Genomic DNA, 17,676 nt, shown 5'->3' on the forward strand with positions numbered 1-17,676 from the left:
TAAGGCGCGTCCGAAAAAGGCTCCGGAACGCAACCGGTATTGGGGAAAAGTGGTGAAAATTCGATCAGGTGTTTGTGCGTGAGTGTGTGTTAGTGTGCCAGTTCTTGTGTTAGTGGATCGCTTCCTTTCATTGGGCTTCACGACGATACGCGTGGTTGTGCATCCACTGGTGATGGCGAAAATCTGACAACAGTGTGATGACATTTCCACGACACTTTCCCAGCGGTTCGTCCTGTGCGCACCGTAGCATGTGCGTCACGGAGGATCGGGAGCTCGCGGGTAGCATGGCGGTTAAGTGTGCGAACGGCTGGCAACCACCCGGTGAACTTGCGACAAAAGGTCAGCAGCGCATCACCTCAAGGCCAAGCGGAAGCAGCAGAGGACGACGACGACGGCGACGAGGGAACCTGTCCTCGACGGCCCTGCTGGGGGCGATGCTGATGATGCTGGCGGTCGGCGTGCGCTCCATCGGCGCCTCCTACTCCGACACGGATGATCTAATCAACGAGCTCGATCGACCGAGTAAGTACGCCCTGGCCGCTCCAAAAGCCAATTCCTTTGTTATGAGGTGACAAATTGTCTTCAAGCGATTGCCGCCGGAATCGCATTACGGGTCGAATTGCGTCGATGTTTGCGAAGACATCCTTGCGTCGTCTCGGGTCGGGGTTCCGGACCTGAACAACTGCCACAAGACTTCTTAGACACCGGCCGGGACTTGGGTGTGTTTTGGGTTTCTTTTGGCGCAAGAATTCTCAAGCACCGCAAGAAACGGTGACTAAAGTCGTCGTTTCATCTCGTGTGCACTAATCATGCAGATTAATTGTTGCCATTAGCGTTATTGATTGTGGGATTTATGCGAAGCGGTCTTTCCGAAGCATTTCGCTGGAGTAAATGAACCGTCCGGTGGCATAAACATGTCTTCTTTGTTACGTTCCGAGCAGTTTTGGCGGAAGTGAAGAAGTAAAAATGGAACATTGTGGTAAAATTTTGTCAAGAGAGATGTTTGTTGAAATTTGAGCAAATGCCACGAGGCCTCACGCGGTGCAACAATTGGAGGCCCTCAAGACATTTCCATTGCCTTAAACGTTTCAATTTTAATGGCTTAATTTTTTATGAGAGTTTGCAAGCATTTATACAAATTTGCAGCTTTTAGTTTTCATGTGTTTTCAATAGGAATACATTTTAAATTGATCTGTTTTGATTTCTACTCCTTCTTGTAACGTATGGTGTTTGACACATGGTCTATATGGGAAATAATTATTGACGAACCTGAATTAATGTTGTATTTTAAAGAAGCTTAGATTTCTTTTACAATGTCTCACTAGATTCAGATTTAGATTTGATTTTCAATAATTCACATTTCCTGTTTTACTATTAGAATGTGTTTGTAAATGAGACTTTCCAAAGTCATCATATTAATTTAAGCAATTTTATCGTCATAAATTATATTAAATAAAATAATTTCCCTTCTTTCTATTAATTATTACCTCCAAATCCTAAACTGAGCGAGTCAATGGGAAACTACTCATTTTAAAACTTCCTCAATGAATGTCATGATTTTCTTTTTTCAAATACATTGAAAATTTCTCTACTGTTACAAGAGGATTTTTCATGAAGTGCAAATAGCTACAATGTGATATTTTGATTTTTCATATTCACACAACAGATTGGAAATCTCTTAAATGATTAAACTAATTCAATGTGGACAGCAATGAGGAAAAAACATTTGAACGGTAAATTTTGGAGTTGGTTTGTGAATCGAAGGCACTTCCGATAAATCAAACACAAAGCATTGACGGAAATAAAACAAATGAAAACGTATTCGACCAATTCGTTTCACTCCATTTAAAGGACTTGCGGATTATACTCCTGTAATTGACGACAATTTATTGGCGAAAAATTATCCGACAATACATTAAAGTACATCACTTGTAAAAAGAAATACCAAAGACTCAATAACTTCTATGCTAGTTTTACAAATTTGAGACATTTGCCAGCCAGGCTTGAATTTCCAACTATGGGGAATAAAATAGTGCAAAAGATATAGGAATCTAAAAGGGGTCTTCAAGAAACCAGAACAATTCTAAACAGTTCACTTTGAGACATTTGCCAAATGCTACTAGGTAAAGAGAATAACATTTACTTTAAATTTTTGTCTACAGAATTAACGATGATTGATGAATAATTCCCAGCAATCTCAGTAAAATATGGTGCAATACGATGAAATTAAACGGAAATTGCATTTTCATCGGCTCGTGCAGTGAACTGAACTGACTTCGATAATTTGAAAGACTCACTCAAGACATCCGACCGACGTCATCATTCGACGGAACGGAAGATCGCATTAGGAATCAGGAACCAGTCACGAAACCGCAAACGGAACCGTTATGCCCATGGTGATGCCACATTTTTATCTTGCACCCCATTTCCTTCATCCCTTCTGCGGCAAGCCAACGTTGCATCGAGCGGCCTTTATCGAAGCAGTCGATAATACGGCCGCCTGGAATAGGGAAAACCGTGGTGAATTATTGGATGGTGGAAAATCGCACCATCCCCCGAGGGCGTCCTCCGTGGCCCGTTTGCAATTCCGAAATGGTGGCTGCTCGGTGGTGCGGTTCTCGGGGCAGGTTTAGGGGTGGGCGTGAGAAAACATAACGCCCCCCAATAACGACGCCATAACATGGTGCACATTATTGCCGGCGAGATTAGTGTGCGAAAGGCGTGTGCAAGCTACGAAAAGGTGATCGTGCACTTATTGGAATCGATTTCCCGAACCCCGCGTCCGCTCGAGCCCGGTCCATCCGTCGGGTTCTAAATGGAGTTATTAAGAGCGTGCAAAATGGTAGCGATGGAATGGTGTTGTTTTGTGTTTCCCGGCTGCCGGTAGAAGGCGAGGCGAGGATTGCAATTACGAATAATTTATCAATAACTGGAACCAGCAATCAGGGACGAACTAATGACTCGCCGGAGGACAACGGAAAAGGATTGCATCTTGCGACCGGATTTTTTTGTGCGCATGCTATCAAGTAATTGAGCTGAAGCCGAACCCGGTGGGAGTTGGTATACGATTGCACGTTTGTCTAATTTGTTGTGACACCGAACCAGATCCATAACGGGGGCAAGAGGCAGCACGAAGTTGTAAAAGTTCACCACGTTTAGCGCACGGACCACGTTAACCTTTGCGGACGGTTCGCGTGACTTACTACGGCCGAAGTGGAACTTCCCAGACGAAACGGAAAAATCCTTCCGATTACTTCACCACCAACAGCGTAATACAGTGGAATGAAAAGGGCTGCCAACTGGTTGGAAAGTTTGGTTTGATGAAAAACAAGCGGGTTGAAGGGAAGAGTGAAAAAACAAAACAAAAGGGCGACCCGCACACCAAGGATTGCGAGTGCGATAACGCGCCAACTCGGCAAGCAGGCTGGCACACCGACAGGCGCACGTGTACATAAATCAAGCAACCACCGGTACACCAGGTTGACATTTAGCTGCTTGTTTTCCCGGCCTCTTCGACTCGCCAAGTCTTTCTGTGCGCCCGGAGCGCGTTTTTTTTCACCTCTCCCAAGGCACACCGAGTCGCGTCATGTGTCGTCGCACGTACGAGGTCGTACGATATGACTTCTTTGGAGTCCGGCACGTTACACTGCGCCCATCTCCATCCGTCCGCCCTCCCCCGACCGAGTTCCGGCTGCTGGCTTCCTGGCTGTCTGCGATAACGCGTCGGCACAATGGAAAACTCGCGCACATTGTAAGGAAGCACAGGTTACTCGAGACGAGCCTCACGCTGAACGGGTGACTTTGGCCATGTCGGCCGGTAGAAGGTTGGCTGAATCTGACTCCCACCCCCCCCCCCCGAGCCCGGAGTAAAAAGGCGGAAGAAGCGCCAGGATTTGAGCACAGGAAGTTATTTATGGTGGCGTTGGTGTTTGATCTCGGGCTCAGCAATACATCACTGGACGGCGGGAGGGGTTTTTGTTTCCGGTGTAATTATGGAAAGAAATCTGTTCGCTTGTGCATGAAAATATGCCGTGAATTTTCTGCGCTTCACATCCATTCCGTACGGCATTATTTGTTGTGAAAAGAATCTGCCCGTGCTTTAGAATGCCCCTTTAGTTTAAAAAAAAAATATTTGTGTTTGATTACTCTACCAGTGGAAAATTAAGGATGCATTGTGTGAAATTATAAAAGGATATCTCATAATCTGAAGAGATTGTTCGAATATAAACAATTTAAATGAGCACTATTTGCAGAAACTTATAAGTGTTACTTATTTCTCAATTTCTGTCATTTGTTTCTAATCAGATTTGTTTTGTACTAGGAACGTAATATTGAACTCAAAGGTATCTCGAGGAATGTGGTTTACATTCTGCTAATAATAGCTCGAGGAATGTGCTATGCATTCAGATTTGGCACTTGCCTTATCTTGTCAATTTTTTAATTTTTGCACAACAAATAACATCGTTCAACTCTCGTTTTGATGTTTAAAATATTACCAACGTGGATAAAACGTTATTATACAAAATTTAATTTATAACTTATAAATAAAAATTTTTGTCAATAACAAATTTTCGAATGATTTTACATCTTTTTCTTACGTTTTTTTTGCTTAGTTTTGATGTTTTAAAATATAACCAACGTGGCTAAAACAATGTTTTATAAAATTCAAAAGTTAGAATTTCTATTTAAATTTCGTTACTGCAAATTATTTCGAGTTACGTTGCATTTTTTACAATGTAACAATTGTTTTTTTGCTACAATAAATCTCATTTGACTTATATGATGATGATGACAATTTTTAAAATTATGTCTTCAAATTTCACATCTTACAAAACAAGATGCATGGTCCGAAAATAATGAAGATTTGGCAAAATGGGTAACAAATTAAAATAGTATTTAACTGAATGTAAAAAATGTAATTAACTAGCACGAAAAGAAGCTGGAAATGAATTTTATCATTCTTTACTTTATTCTTTTGATATCATTAAGTTTGGTGACGATAATTGGCCTATAGTTTAAAGATATTCTGTTTAACTAGTAGTTTTCAATTTAGCTAAATTACTTGTTTATATGTTTTTATAACATAATATAGCTTGTTCGTATCAAAGCTTAAAGCCTGAGACAAAATGCACACAGTAATCCTTCTAACCGTTTTTAAATGTTGTGTTGCAATTTGGCTCACCGTTTCTTCCATATTTGGCACTTTTATACCGGCTCACTCTTCTTGCTTTTCCACCGAGTGTGAAACATCAAAAGAGGTTGGACGGAGCTCCATCGTCAGGACGCGTGTGTCGGTTTAGTTCTGTTTGGTTTGGTGAAAACTTTCACCATGGCCTTCCGAGCGTGACCAAGTATTTCGGTGGTTCAGCTTTCGCTTGGCCCGTTTTTCGCGTCCGTCCGGTTGATCTCCGCTTGGGAGATCGGTGTACGTCGAAACAAAGCACAACGGTCCGCGTCCGACCTTGTCAGTCAGGGTTTTCGCCCGAAGTCAGTTTGTGTTGCAGCATTGGCTTGACTTTCCGTACAGCGAGGCTCACGTGTTTAATCATTTCTTTCTGCCCTTCTGTTTGCTCCCGAAGTACCGAAACCCAGCACAAATGCTTCCCCATGACTTTTGGGCTTTCTCAAGGGAATCGAGGGGAAAGTACCGGTGTGAGGGGGCGAACACACATTCACACACGACGGTGGCTGTGGCGAGAATACGCTAATGAGCTGTCAAATAGAGTAGTTTGACTTCAAACGAATTCGGGCAGCAGTAACCCTCCGGAACCAAAACCGTGGATGCTGCTCTCTGCTGCTTTGGTTTGCTTTCAAACGATGCGAAGATAATTCGGTAACCACAACACTGACGGAAAACCGCCACCGGCCAAATTAGGGGAACGTATGGGGCGGCCAGAGCGCGTTCGGTGTCGGAAGGGAAACCACCCGAACCTGGCACTTGTTTTCCCGGGGTGGATTTTTTTTCCTTCGTTTTGGAACTTCATCCAGCGTGCAGCTACTTCCAATTTAAATACCAAAACTGTGTGAAACACCCATCGACCCACGACCGGGGGCTGCGGTTTCCCATGCAACCTGGCCGTGTCCCGGTGGTGTGTGCGTTGGAGAGCTGCTGTTGTTTGTATACAATTAGGGAACCGTTTCTCACATGGTTCTCCGCTAGAAACATTCCAATTCGCCCGTCTACCAATGATGGGTTTTCATGGTACGGAAAAGTTTACACTAGGCTGAGGGGGTGCACCGATTTTCCGATCCTCATCGATGCGTTCGGGTGGGAAAACTGCTGCACCTTGGCTGGTTCCGTGGCGATTGTTTGTGTTTGTAAACAGAACGCCGAATCGTATTCCTTGCTATCCAACCCCCTTCTGTACGTCGGGGATAGGTACGGTGTGCATGCACACATTGTTATGACTGGGGTTAGATTTACGATCGACAGGAAGCTGGAGAGCTAAATTAGGACTACGCGCTAGGAAGGGGAGAAAAATTAGCGACGCTCAGAACTCGGTCTATTAGATTCTGCACCATTGTCTCACTCTTTTCCAAACAAGACGGAAGAATTCCTGGGAAGGAATATTGTAGAGGAAAACCTTTTTCCATGGCTGTTGATTAACTCTAATGGGTACATGAATGTAGAACAATTATGAACTTTCCAGATATTTCTAAATAAAAATAGATTTATCTTTCATTATACAAATAAGATTTCCAATCAATAAAAATTGCCTGAATGAAATTCAATTGAATATTTAAGCTGTGTTGCGGCTATCAATAGTTTCATTGAATTAACCAGTAGAATATCTTATAATCGCATACTAACTCAAGGTCATTTTTTATATTAATGCAAATTGTTGCTGGTTGTAAAGAAATGAGAATAAATTAAATGAATGTTTTGTTTTACATGTTGGTTAGAAAAACAAACAGACGTTGAAGAAAATTAGATAGAATAAAGCAAGTGTCTTGGTATGTCTTTGATACTCACGTCACTTGTTGGTTAAATTAACACAAATGTAAATGTGTCAATTAAAATTTTTTTAGAGCAATATCGCATCTTTTCTTGGAAGTATAATTTGAAACTTTGAATTCAACAATATTTAGTTTAGTTTAAGGACAACATATTCGATATTTTAAATAAGAGAATATGTCTTTTCATAACACCGTGTTCAAAATAGCAGCATAAAATATAAACAAGCATTAAGGTTTAGTTTTAATCGATCAAATTTTGCAAAATGAATTCCATTTAGAGTTTTTTTTTTTACTTTTAGCAACACGATTGCTATAGCTAAAGAAAATTCCTGGCACAATGTTGGCTCCGACTTTGACGATTGAATAAGACATTAAAGCAGAAGTAGTGCATGGGGTTCTTGAATTTCGACTCCTGACTCCTGCCTTCTTGAGATCTGCTGCTGAAAGCGCACGTACAACTCGATCAATCATGGCCATCGACATCGGGTCGGAGGCAATAAGCCCGAATGTCCCGTTCGGTGCACTTCCAACAGGCCCGTCCGAAGGTAAGCCATGCACCATTGTGCACCGCGTCGTTGTGTGAAGACGTGAAAACTGATATTGATCGGCGCTATGCAACCTTGTTCCTACAACGAAAGACCATTACTCATTTATCATCTTAAGCCGTCAACTGGGTGCGTTTTCCGCCGGTCGGATCCGTTCGAAACGGGAGCAGGCTCCGGGCTACCACTCCAGCGGCGACGGTTCGTTCCGCTTCGGCCAAAATGGAGCGCTGACGTCCCGGTCGTTTGCGTCACTTGCAGCCCCATTTGCGATGACGCTGGCTTTCCTTTGCCAGCCCGGTGCTTGTGCTTGCACCTTAGCCTCGAGCCAACGCTGGATAGACCGATGCTGGGCCGAAAGGGGGGGCGCAAATCTGTAAGGACACAAAGAAAATAGCCGGCGGATGAATAATATATCCTAATTCTCTTAACATGTTAATTGCAGACTGCATAATAAATCACCGTTTCGTTTGCCATTGTTGTTTGCCAAAAGCCAGCTGTGCGAACCGCTGCCGGCTGGTTCCGGTGTGTGTCGTTCGATCGCATCCGGCCGGTCCTCTCACCCCGGAAGTGGTTCAACGAGCCGTACGCGAAGAGTGCTAAAAGGTTCCTGCTTAAGGAACGGTGAGGAGGGGCCGGATGATGCAGAGTGTGCTCGATGCGTGTGCTTCGTGGCGATGCGGAGAACTTTCAGCACACGGACACAAGCACGCGGATGTGTTCGGCCATTTGTGGGCGCAAAGTTGGCGCAGACATGAACACGAGCGAATTGGAGCATCCTGCTGTTGTTGGCCTGCTTCTGTTTAACTATCTCCTCTGGCTACTTTTCCGAGCGGTGGTGGTGGGGACGGGGTCTTCGACCGGACGGTGGGATTGCCATCTTTAAGCCTGAAAGATTTCTTACGCCCGGCTCCCGGTTCGCCGGAGTTGAGCCCATTTTCCTCACGGAAAGGAAGGAAAGTGATTTGTTCGGTTACGGACTGTGTCTTCTCTTAATTATGTTTGCGTAGGTCTCCGTTTTCCCGGCCGCTCCAGCCCGTTGTTTCCCTTGGCTTCAGCATCTCGAAGGCCTCCGTGCCACCACGGGGCTCTCGAGTGCGAGAGTATCATTGTTGTGCATACAAACAGCGCAACGGAGCCTGGGAAAACCATCCTTCGACCCATTAGGGCGGAACATCCGGTGGCCTCTAAGTGGGGCTGGTGCGGTAGGCGGTACGAACGGCAACGTTTGCGTTCCGTTGTGGAGAAATCAATTTCCAGCCACGGGCAGTGCGCAGGAAAACTGGCACACTTGCCGGCGTTGTTTGACAAGGGTACGTGCATGGCGTAGCAACCGAATTCTCGAACTTGCGAGTGGCCCCAAAAAGGCCCACCTACGGTCGAATTAAGGCGCGCTTGCTTTTCGAGCGGGGAAAACAATACACTCCGCAAATTTGTGTAGAATTTCTTTCGCCATTTCCCGTCCATCATCCGCAACCGCCTTCGCTTGGAGGAACGCTGTTCCGAACGCTCGCGATGTTCGACTGCTCGGAAAGTTTTCTTTTTGCGCCGCGCGTCTTTCCAACCCGGGGTGGGAAAACGTTTTTGCCCGCTTTGTGCCGAACGTCGAGATGCAATTGTTGTGCTGCCATCCGTTGCGACAACAGACGCACCCACCGGGAATGGTCGGGGTCCCGGGGAACACCGGTGGCTTATGTTTATTCCCCTTCTTTCGCAAGACGACTGACTTGGGCGCAACTTTTTGACGTTGAAATATTTATCCTGATTTGCAATGCGCGAGCGAAAGCACTTTCGAACAATTTCACTCGCAGGCAGCGTCTTTGTTTGGCACGATCCGCGAGCTTTTCTCCCCCCCCCCCTGCCCACCTGCACTTTTTCCCACCCTCTTGCATAGTTGAAGGGTCCCTATCGCGAATCCTTAGCCGGAGCTGATCCTTTGAGAGCACGGGAGTTAGTTAGTTTTGTCTCGATTGCAAATGAGTTTCCTATGAGTTGGCAAACGGCTGATGCTGCTCGGGCGCTGTTTCTGCAGAAAACCCGGTTTGCCAGTTGAATTCCGCCAGGGGTAACGCCGGCACTAGTTTGCCGTTTCCCGTTGAAGTGTTTGAGCGCTTTCGTCCCGTGCCAAAGGCTCCGGTGTCTTGCTGACGTGCGCCATACGGTTCGTACCGGCTCGGTTCACTCGGGTGCGCACTCGGGATGTACTGTAGTGTTTTTCCCTTCCATCTGCAATGGGATTACGGGCCGGGATTTATGTTTCGCTCCGAACCGAACTAGTTCCCGCCGTCGGTACGGTGTTGGCTTACCTGCCTGGAAAGAGCCAGCTCAAATAAAAATTCATAATGCCACCACTTTGGGTAGGGTTTGCGCGCGGATGCATTAGCCTGGGTGGTGCGGGGCCCGGAGCGAGGGGTTGCGGAGGACGATACAGCGTCAAGTGGCCGGGATAAAACTTCGTCCGAAAGGCCGGCACCGGGGCCGGAGCGCTCGGTCATTACGGGTGCGGTAATGGCTGAATGGTAGTGTTGTTGAGTGATTTTTTACAACCCGCGCTTAATGAAGAAAGTGAGTCATAAATAAATTAGACTTTATTTCATTCGCGGCCCCACGAACGGAGAGTGATTTATGATTCTTTTGACCCGTTCTAGCAAGGGTGGTTTGGTTGGTTGGGACCGTTTGGGTGCCGGCGGATGACTTTCGACTGTTCTAGAAAGATAGATAAGCCGTTGGCTATGGAGTATTCATAGAACTTACCTGCAGCAGGGGTTTTTTTTAGAACGCGGAAGTTTACTGAACAGTTTGTTAGCGAACTAAATTCTTCCCAAACTCAATAAACTATTAGCGGCAACTTCATGAACACAGAAAAAAAGTATTTCGAGTTTTTTCCGACCGAATAGAGGAAACTATTTAGCTTGTACGCAAATAAATTTCAAACGTATGCCACTGCTTCAAAATATAAATATGGGATATAAGGGTAATCTTTACACTTTAAATGTTAATGAATTTATGATGATAAGTTGTAGTTAATATTCTCAACACTTAAAAATTAAAAAATTGTCTCTAGTGAAAATGAAAGGAGTTTAAAAACTGCGAATATATTAAAAGATTTCTGCTAAAAACATTAAGATTAGAATGAGTATAACTTATTCAAGCGTTTAGAAAACTAATTTTCAATAAGGTAATAATAATAAAACATGCTGTAGATTCTACACTAAAAGAACTGAAACCAAACGGCATTTCCCCTGAAGAGGCTTTCACTATCAATTTGTATATGATCGTTCTGGAAAAAAAACCTACCCTATTATAGAAACATTGAGCAAAAAAATGAGCCCTCAATGGGAGATTTGTAATGAATTAGTTTGTACATTTCAAACACATACAACCTGAAAAACAAGTATTGTTATGAGACTTTTTCCGCGCAAGAAAATGTCTTAATATTATATTTCTATCACTGTGGAACATTAAAAATATTTTACTATGAAGGTCGAGTAACTTAAAAGAGTCGAGTAATAAGTGGTTTGAAGGTTGACAACCGACTTTTGCGATATCATACAAACAGTTTCCAATCCTCTTGAGGTCAATATTTGATCCTTTCCTATCATGTTTTAAACTTATTTGAGCAGACCATCATAAATCACCTCATTAGCAACATAGTTCATAAATGGTGCCTGCATTTAAGGTTTTTTGTTAAACTTTTCGTTGGATGAATTAAAGTAAAGCTGCTTGTATGCAACAAATTCCAGAAAATCATAGCATGTTGTGCCCAAATGTACCATTTTCCATGTACACTTCTTGTTTGTTGTGCGCTTTGTTCATTTGAAAGATGTGTTCAACGTTTTCATTTCGCAACGTGCTTAGCTACGTGGATGTAATATGTAGTTTTAACACATGCTTTCCGTCCGTCCCGTTAATGGTGCTTTTCACGATTTTGCTAGACAAAGTGCTAATTGCACAGTGTTTATGATAAACTGTACGTGTGTGTGTGTGTGTATGTGCGCACGACCAGGAGGTTAACTTCTCCAGAAAACCCGCATAACCACTGGGACTTGGGCCGGTAGGTAAAACTTTACCGCTCGCCGGATTACGCCGAGGACTGTACGTGGGGCACACCTACCTACCGACCGTTTCCGGTGCCTTAGCGCCCTGCCAACACATTATAACTTTCGGTGCACAAATAAATCCCTCGGTGTAATCGGGCACTCCACTACGCCGGAATCGTTCCGGGCTCCGGCCGCAGTGCGCGCGGTGGAGAAAAGAAAAAGCATAGACCGGGACATTGCGCCAGGATGTTCGCCACCCACCGGCCGGATCCGCTGGAGGTTCCATCGTTTTATCACCTAAACCCGGCGGGCTCATCTTTTGCCATCATCCCTACATGAATGTCGTGCCGTTTGTGCAATACACTTGGTTCCATGTTGTTACGCTCGTTTCCTTTTGAGTTTTTTTGTGTCTGTTTATGTGTGTGTGTGTGTTTTTTTTTCTCTGGCCTCTGTCTTATCGTGCACACGCCCACATGGCCCCGAAGGACACGCAGGGCAGCATTTCGGTGTACTTCCGGTGGTGTGCCATTTTTTTTTTTATTTCGTGTGCTTTTCCAGTCTCCCCCGAATTCGCCTCAAGAAGACAAAAACGAACATAAAACAAATAAAAAAAAGGACTACATAACATAAAACATGGGACACACCGCCGAAAGCGGGTTTCGCAATCCGGACGAACTGGTACTGATGGCAACTGCCGGCGGTGAACGATCGTGTGTTTGGTCCGGTGAACGGAGGAGGCACCAACAGGGCACTCCGCCTCCGTGCTCCCCTGGGGCTCGGGAAGACCGGGGAAAACCGAGCCTGCCCGGGGTGCAATAAATAATACACGAGCCAAATAAACACAAATAAAAATTGCAACATATCGTCTCTGTCATTGTCGCCTTCGAGATTCGCATTTTATGTGGCGTAACGGGGGCATTGGTTTGTTTTAAGAAGAGTGAAACCTTCAAAAGGGGGTCCGGGGAAGAATAAAAACAGGCCTTCCCATTGCAGAGTGATTCGATGACTCGCTGTGGCTGTGGATGGTTTCTTTCGTGGAAAGCGCGTGTCCTTTCGCGTGTCCTCCGTTGAACCTCCAACCGACCGACCTGCCGACCGACCATCGCTCACCTTCGTGCTCCGGCTCGCGGGGATCGCGTGGCCGGGAACCGGTCGCTTTGTAAAGCTACAAAAGTGTAATTACTTATCACGATGGTCGCATCTTAATTTATGCAACATTAATTAGCATACGCGTCGTCGCTCGGCAAAAGGACATAAACCACCCAGTTTCGGTCGCCGAACGACAGCGATGGCGGTGGATGAATCTTTCGATACTGACAGCGTTTGGCCGTACTGGGCCGGGGGAACACTGCGAAAACCCTTTTCCGAACCCCCTAACTACTTTCCCGCGGGATGGTTAGGGGGGAGGGGCGCCGAGCCCGGCGGGGTGCTCTTGTAAACGGCCCGAAAATCTGATAAGACATGACTTAATTGATGGCCATGAAACGGGGTTTCTTTTAACTGGCGTTTTCCCTCCGTATTTTCCTTTGCTACGACGTCGTGCGAAGGAAATGTAGTACCAGCTCGTTTGAAAGATAGCATTGATTTTCCACGACCTTACCTGGAGGGTCAACTTGTTTGTTACGTGATGGTTTGTTGTTTTTTAGATTTTTTTTTTATTTTTACCGGTCCTTTACTTTTTTCCCGGCCCCTCGTAGGGCCCGGGCCCGTGGAAAATTGTTTTAGAGCGTTTCCTAATTGTTTTTCGTAATCGTTTAATGTTCCACAAGGGCACGGAGCAAGGGTTTTCGTAATTTGAGTTTGGCAAAGCTGGAAATTAATTATCTATCTAATTACAAGCGTAGAGCAGCCGAGGCAAGATTAGATTTGCAACCCAGGTTTCATTCGGTATCACGAAATAGGTTTATATTTCGAACAAACTTTTGTTACGTTAAGCATTCAAACAAACCCATTTTATCGACACGTCACGTTTCAATGTAGATCGGTATATTTTGTTGGTTTATGGCTATGAATTTCAGATGGCTATAAATTTTGCATATATTACAAGGTAATTAAGTGATTTGTTTTAACGTTACTAATTATAGTTTCTAAAGGCAGGAATTTTATATTTTACTACTATTACTCCACCTAAATCACGTAACTAATTATAACTATTTTTTATACAGAGCTTTGTTGAGTTCGATCTGGAGTCTTGGAATTGTATGATGGTTTACTAACTGTCTAGTTTTAATTGCTCTGAACAAAGATTTCGAGTTACCCGTTGGCCTCAGTTGAACACATTGCACTTATTGAATTACGGATTAAGGCCAATGGAATATAAAAAATCGTTTTTGTACCATTACCTAACAAATTCCATTGATAATCGTCATATTATTTTTACTAACATATTCGCTAAAGTTATTTATAGTAGGACAAAAAAGGTTCGAGAAAGGATATCCAGTATGCAGAATGATTAAATTGTGCTGAGATTAATCATGAAATATAGTTCAACCAAAATTTGTCTGCACAGACAGTTCCGCTAGCAACTGTTGCGTTCCATTTCTTGTTGAAAAAAAAAAACAGCAGATACGAAACAGGAATGCCATAAATCGTCCATCTAAATCACCGGTTCGGATAGATGAAAAAGTTTCACAAACAGTTCCGTTCCCTGCAGCATCTTCCAACAGTTTGCTGATCGTGTTGCGATACACAGGAACAACAAAAACACACATATACAGCTTGTTAAAACCATTCCCGAAACAAGCACACCGGGTGAGGTCTGCGAGCGAAACAGAAACTAACAAAAAAACAAAAAAAGAAAAAAAACACACGCCAAGTTTTGGCTGAAGAAAGCCAGAACCCGAGCGCGTTTCCTAGTAATGAAAAATTCCTAATTGTAAACAGTGTAAACATGCGATGGTGAATGCGACCGGGCGGAAGCCGGATCGCGGTGGGTCGTGCCCGGGAAAACCCGAAAGAAGAAAAATCTTATCTCTCTCTATAAATTGCCATAATGGATTTTATTAATCATCTTCATAAGCTATTACGTGCCGGGGGTTCATCCGGAACGGTTGGGCCGCGTGGAACCGGAAGTGCGCACCAGTGCGCGGCCAAGGAACGGAAATGTGACGGCAGGCCAGCCGGGGATCCAAGATCTTTCCTCGCTGGCTGGCTGATGCCTGGTGCACGAACGGTCAAGACGCTCGCGTTGACGGGGCGGTATGAAATGAATAAAAAAAAAAAAACGAAAGGTCTGAAAGGAATAGAATACATTCCCTCCGACTTTTTGCCATCCTTCACGGGAGGCAGGGAGGCCGCCGAGGGGGGTGGGTTGGGGTTAAAATAAACTTCCGGCGAAATTTCGCTCAACCGTCCGCCGGGGCCAACCGTTCGTCGTCGTCGTCGTCGTCGTGGTGGTGGTTAGGTCGTCGCCACGAGCGAAAACTCCGGCCAAACACATTCTTGCACTCTTGCGGCTTGTACATGACTTTTATTCATGTCGACGTGTTTGAGGTGATCTTCTTTTTTTTCCCTTGCTTGTCCCTTTCATTTGGAGCAACTACATGGAGCTGTGTCGTATAATTTTTTTTTATTTCACCCCCATTTCCTCCCCTTCGCGCCGACCAGCAACCTCCAGCCGCGGTGTTGTTTTTCATTTCCCGGGGCCGCCGGTGCGGTCTCATTTTTGCGGAAACCATCAAGGGAACCGTCATGGTCGCCGCTGCCATCGCCGTTGTCGTCGTAGTCGTTTTACGGAAAATTAAAAACCACCCAGAAAAGTGGGACATTTTCCAAAATGCGGCTGGGGATTTAATGGCCAGCGACACGCCGTGCAGTCGAGGGTGTGTTGGAAGCCACGAAATCCGTCTAGGATGAGAGGACACCAACGAGGGCGGAGGGCAGGAGGGGGGGACCAAACAAAACTATAGTTAAGCAGCAGCAGTTTGGTAGCCGGTTTTTGCTACGGGTTTTTAAATGCCTCCTCCCGCACCCCCTGGTCCCAAACCCTTTGGGGTTTCCTTTAGTGCTCGGGTGGAACGGGACAACCTTTTCCCTGCTCGCTCTGCCAACCGGTGGTCGTCGAGCGGCGAAGGAGCAACACTCCGCCATTCATCGCCGGCGGTGTATGCTTATCGGGTACGATAGCTGGTTCAGGTCGGGTGGAATCCTTGTTGCTGCTTTCTTTTTTTTGCGCCTCATTTTGGGAGGATGAAGCTTGCAGCATTCCAGTTTTCCTGGTTTGGGATTCCGCCCGTAGCTTCCTGGCCAGCGAGTATCCTTCGCTGCCGTCGTGGTGGGTTTCGGGACGCTCCAGAAATCATGAATACCGGTACAACAACCTTTGCCAGCCAAAAGGGACTACGTCAACCGGAGGGCGGTTAGAGATTGTTCGCCAGAGATTATGCGTCGCGTCCGGCAACCCACCGGTAGTGGCAGTAGCATTCTCCGGTGCAGTTTCAAAGTTGCTCCCTGGGGGGTGGAGGGTGGTAGAGGGCGGGTAAACATTATGCTGGCGGGACGGGACCCTGTACCGTCCGATTAATTATTCAAAAGCTCAAATTCATACCGAAGCGAACCGGGGCGGGTGGTTCGGGTTTGTTTTTGCACCGTGTTGGAGCCCGCTGGGTCAAGCGCTACCGAGGGCGGGCTGGGATGGGGTTTGCGGGTTGAACGGAGCCGAATGGTAAAGATATTAAAGAGCGGAAGTTTGACCAACCATCCCGGAGTATCCCATGGCTGAGGATGTGAATTGAATGTAAATGGTTTTCATCTCCTGTCCCGCAAAAGGCCAAGGAATTGGAGTACAGTACTGGGTAGTAAAAAATAGAATGGGGACGTAGGGACAAGCTCTCAGTTTCGGTTGCTGTATTTAGTTGACTAGGTCAGCGTAAAATGACCATGCAACGTGGTACTGCTGATGCCACTAAGCACTGATGAAAGTTGGGATTGGCTAGTTTCACTTTTCGTAAACGAGAGTCAAAGGCCAGGTCATATTTGGGGGCAAAATGCTGCTACACCAAACTTACCAAAGGTTGTTTCATGACAAAATAATATCACAAAGCTAATGAAATAAACTATTCACTATGACTGGCTAAGAAAATAGCGGGCACAGCAAATAATCTTTCTTTTTCAATTTGTGGATGCGCTAGAACAGGTTTGTTTTTTGGTATTAACTTATTGAGTTCAGTCTTTGTTTGTATACGGATTTCTTTAGTTTTCAAAAATGGGTGCTATTTTTCTGTCATATCCTCTATGAAAGACATAAATAAACGAAAAATAAATTTTCTTTTTGGAAGTGTTTGAAAAGTATCAAACTTGTATCTAAAATTCATTATAATTTTAAAGCAGAAAGTATGGACCGCTTCATTAACTACCTTTCCCACTTATTATCTGTTGGTTTTAGATAGGTTTGAAGATTTTGTTTTGCGCATTTACAAACTAGAGTAATCAAACAATCATTTTACTTCAACCAAAACTGTATATTTTAGGCGATTAGCATCGGCCTAGCTTTTAATAATACCATAAATTCTTTGCCAGTAAAAAAAGCACACGAACCAAAAAAAAGGAACAGCAAAACTGATATTTCCCCGTGCATTTTCAGTCTTTTGCGCCTCGTGTAAACTAAGCACAACATTTGATTCCATTCTTGCACATTTCTTCGGAAGTAAATGTTACTAGGAGTAGCTACTCGGAATTTCCTCGAATCGCAATAGCAATTTTCGGTTGAACCAAAACCTTGGTTACAATCAGAACCTCTTTTCGTAGGTCTTTGATAGCACCGTATTCGGAGAACTGCCAGTGTAAGATTACGAAGAATAGGATTTATTATTCTGATATTGAATTTGTTGCTTGTAAAGCAGTATTATGACATTAAATTTTTATATATTGTATTGGATTTTTTTATGATTATTTCTTATTCTTTACGGTTCTCTCGTCTTGGGTCATGGTTAAAAGATCCGAATGTTTTGTGGTAAGCCCACATGATCCATCTAGAAGACTGTAGACCGCCTAACACGATACCATTTATGTTGATTGTTGACTTTTAATAATGGTCAGGTTTATAACATATGATTTTATGCTATGTTTTTGCAATACAAGAACGCACCTTGATTGAGATCCATTCCAATGCATTCTCTCCATAATACATTTGCGCTGAC

The 17,676-nt window shown here is 44.6% G+C and overlaps 1 protein-coding gene across 1 annotated transcript in view; it reads left to right on the forward strand.

Annotated features, from left to right (window-relative positions):
• Positions 1-440: 440 nt before the first annotated feature.
• Positions 441-17,676, forward strand: part of LOC131271517 (hemicentin-1) — a 46,169-nt gene continuing 28,933 nt past the window's right edge. The window contains exon 1 of the mRNA XM_058272967.1: positions 441-522. Within this exon, the coding sequence (XP_058128950.1) occupies positions 441-522 (82 nt within the window). The remainder of the gene's footprint in view (positions 523-17,676) is intronic.

Source organism: Anopheles coustani, chromosome 3 (assembly GCF_943734705.1).
Source record: "Anopheles coustani chromosome 3, idAnoCousDA_361_x.2, whole genome shotgun sequence".
Lineage (NCBI taxonomy): Eukaryota > Metazoa > Arthropoda > Insecta > Diptera > Culicidae > Anopheles > Anopheles coustani.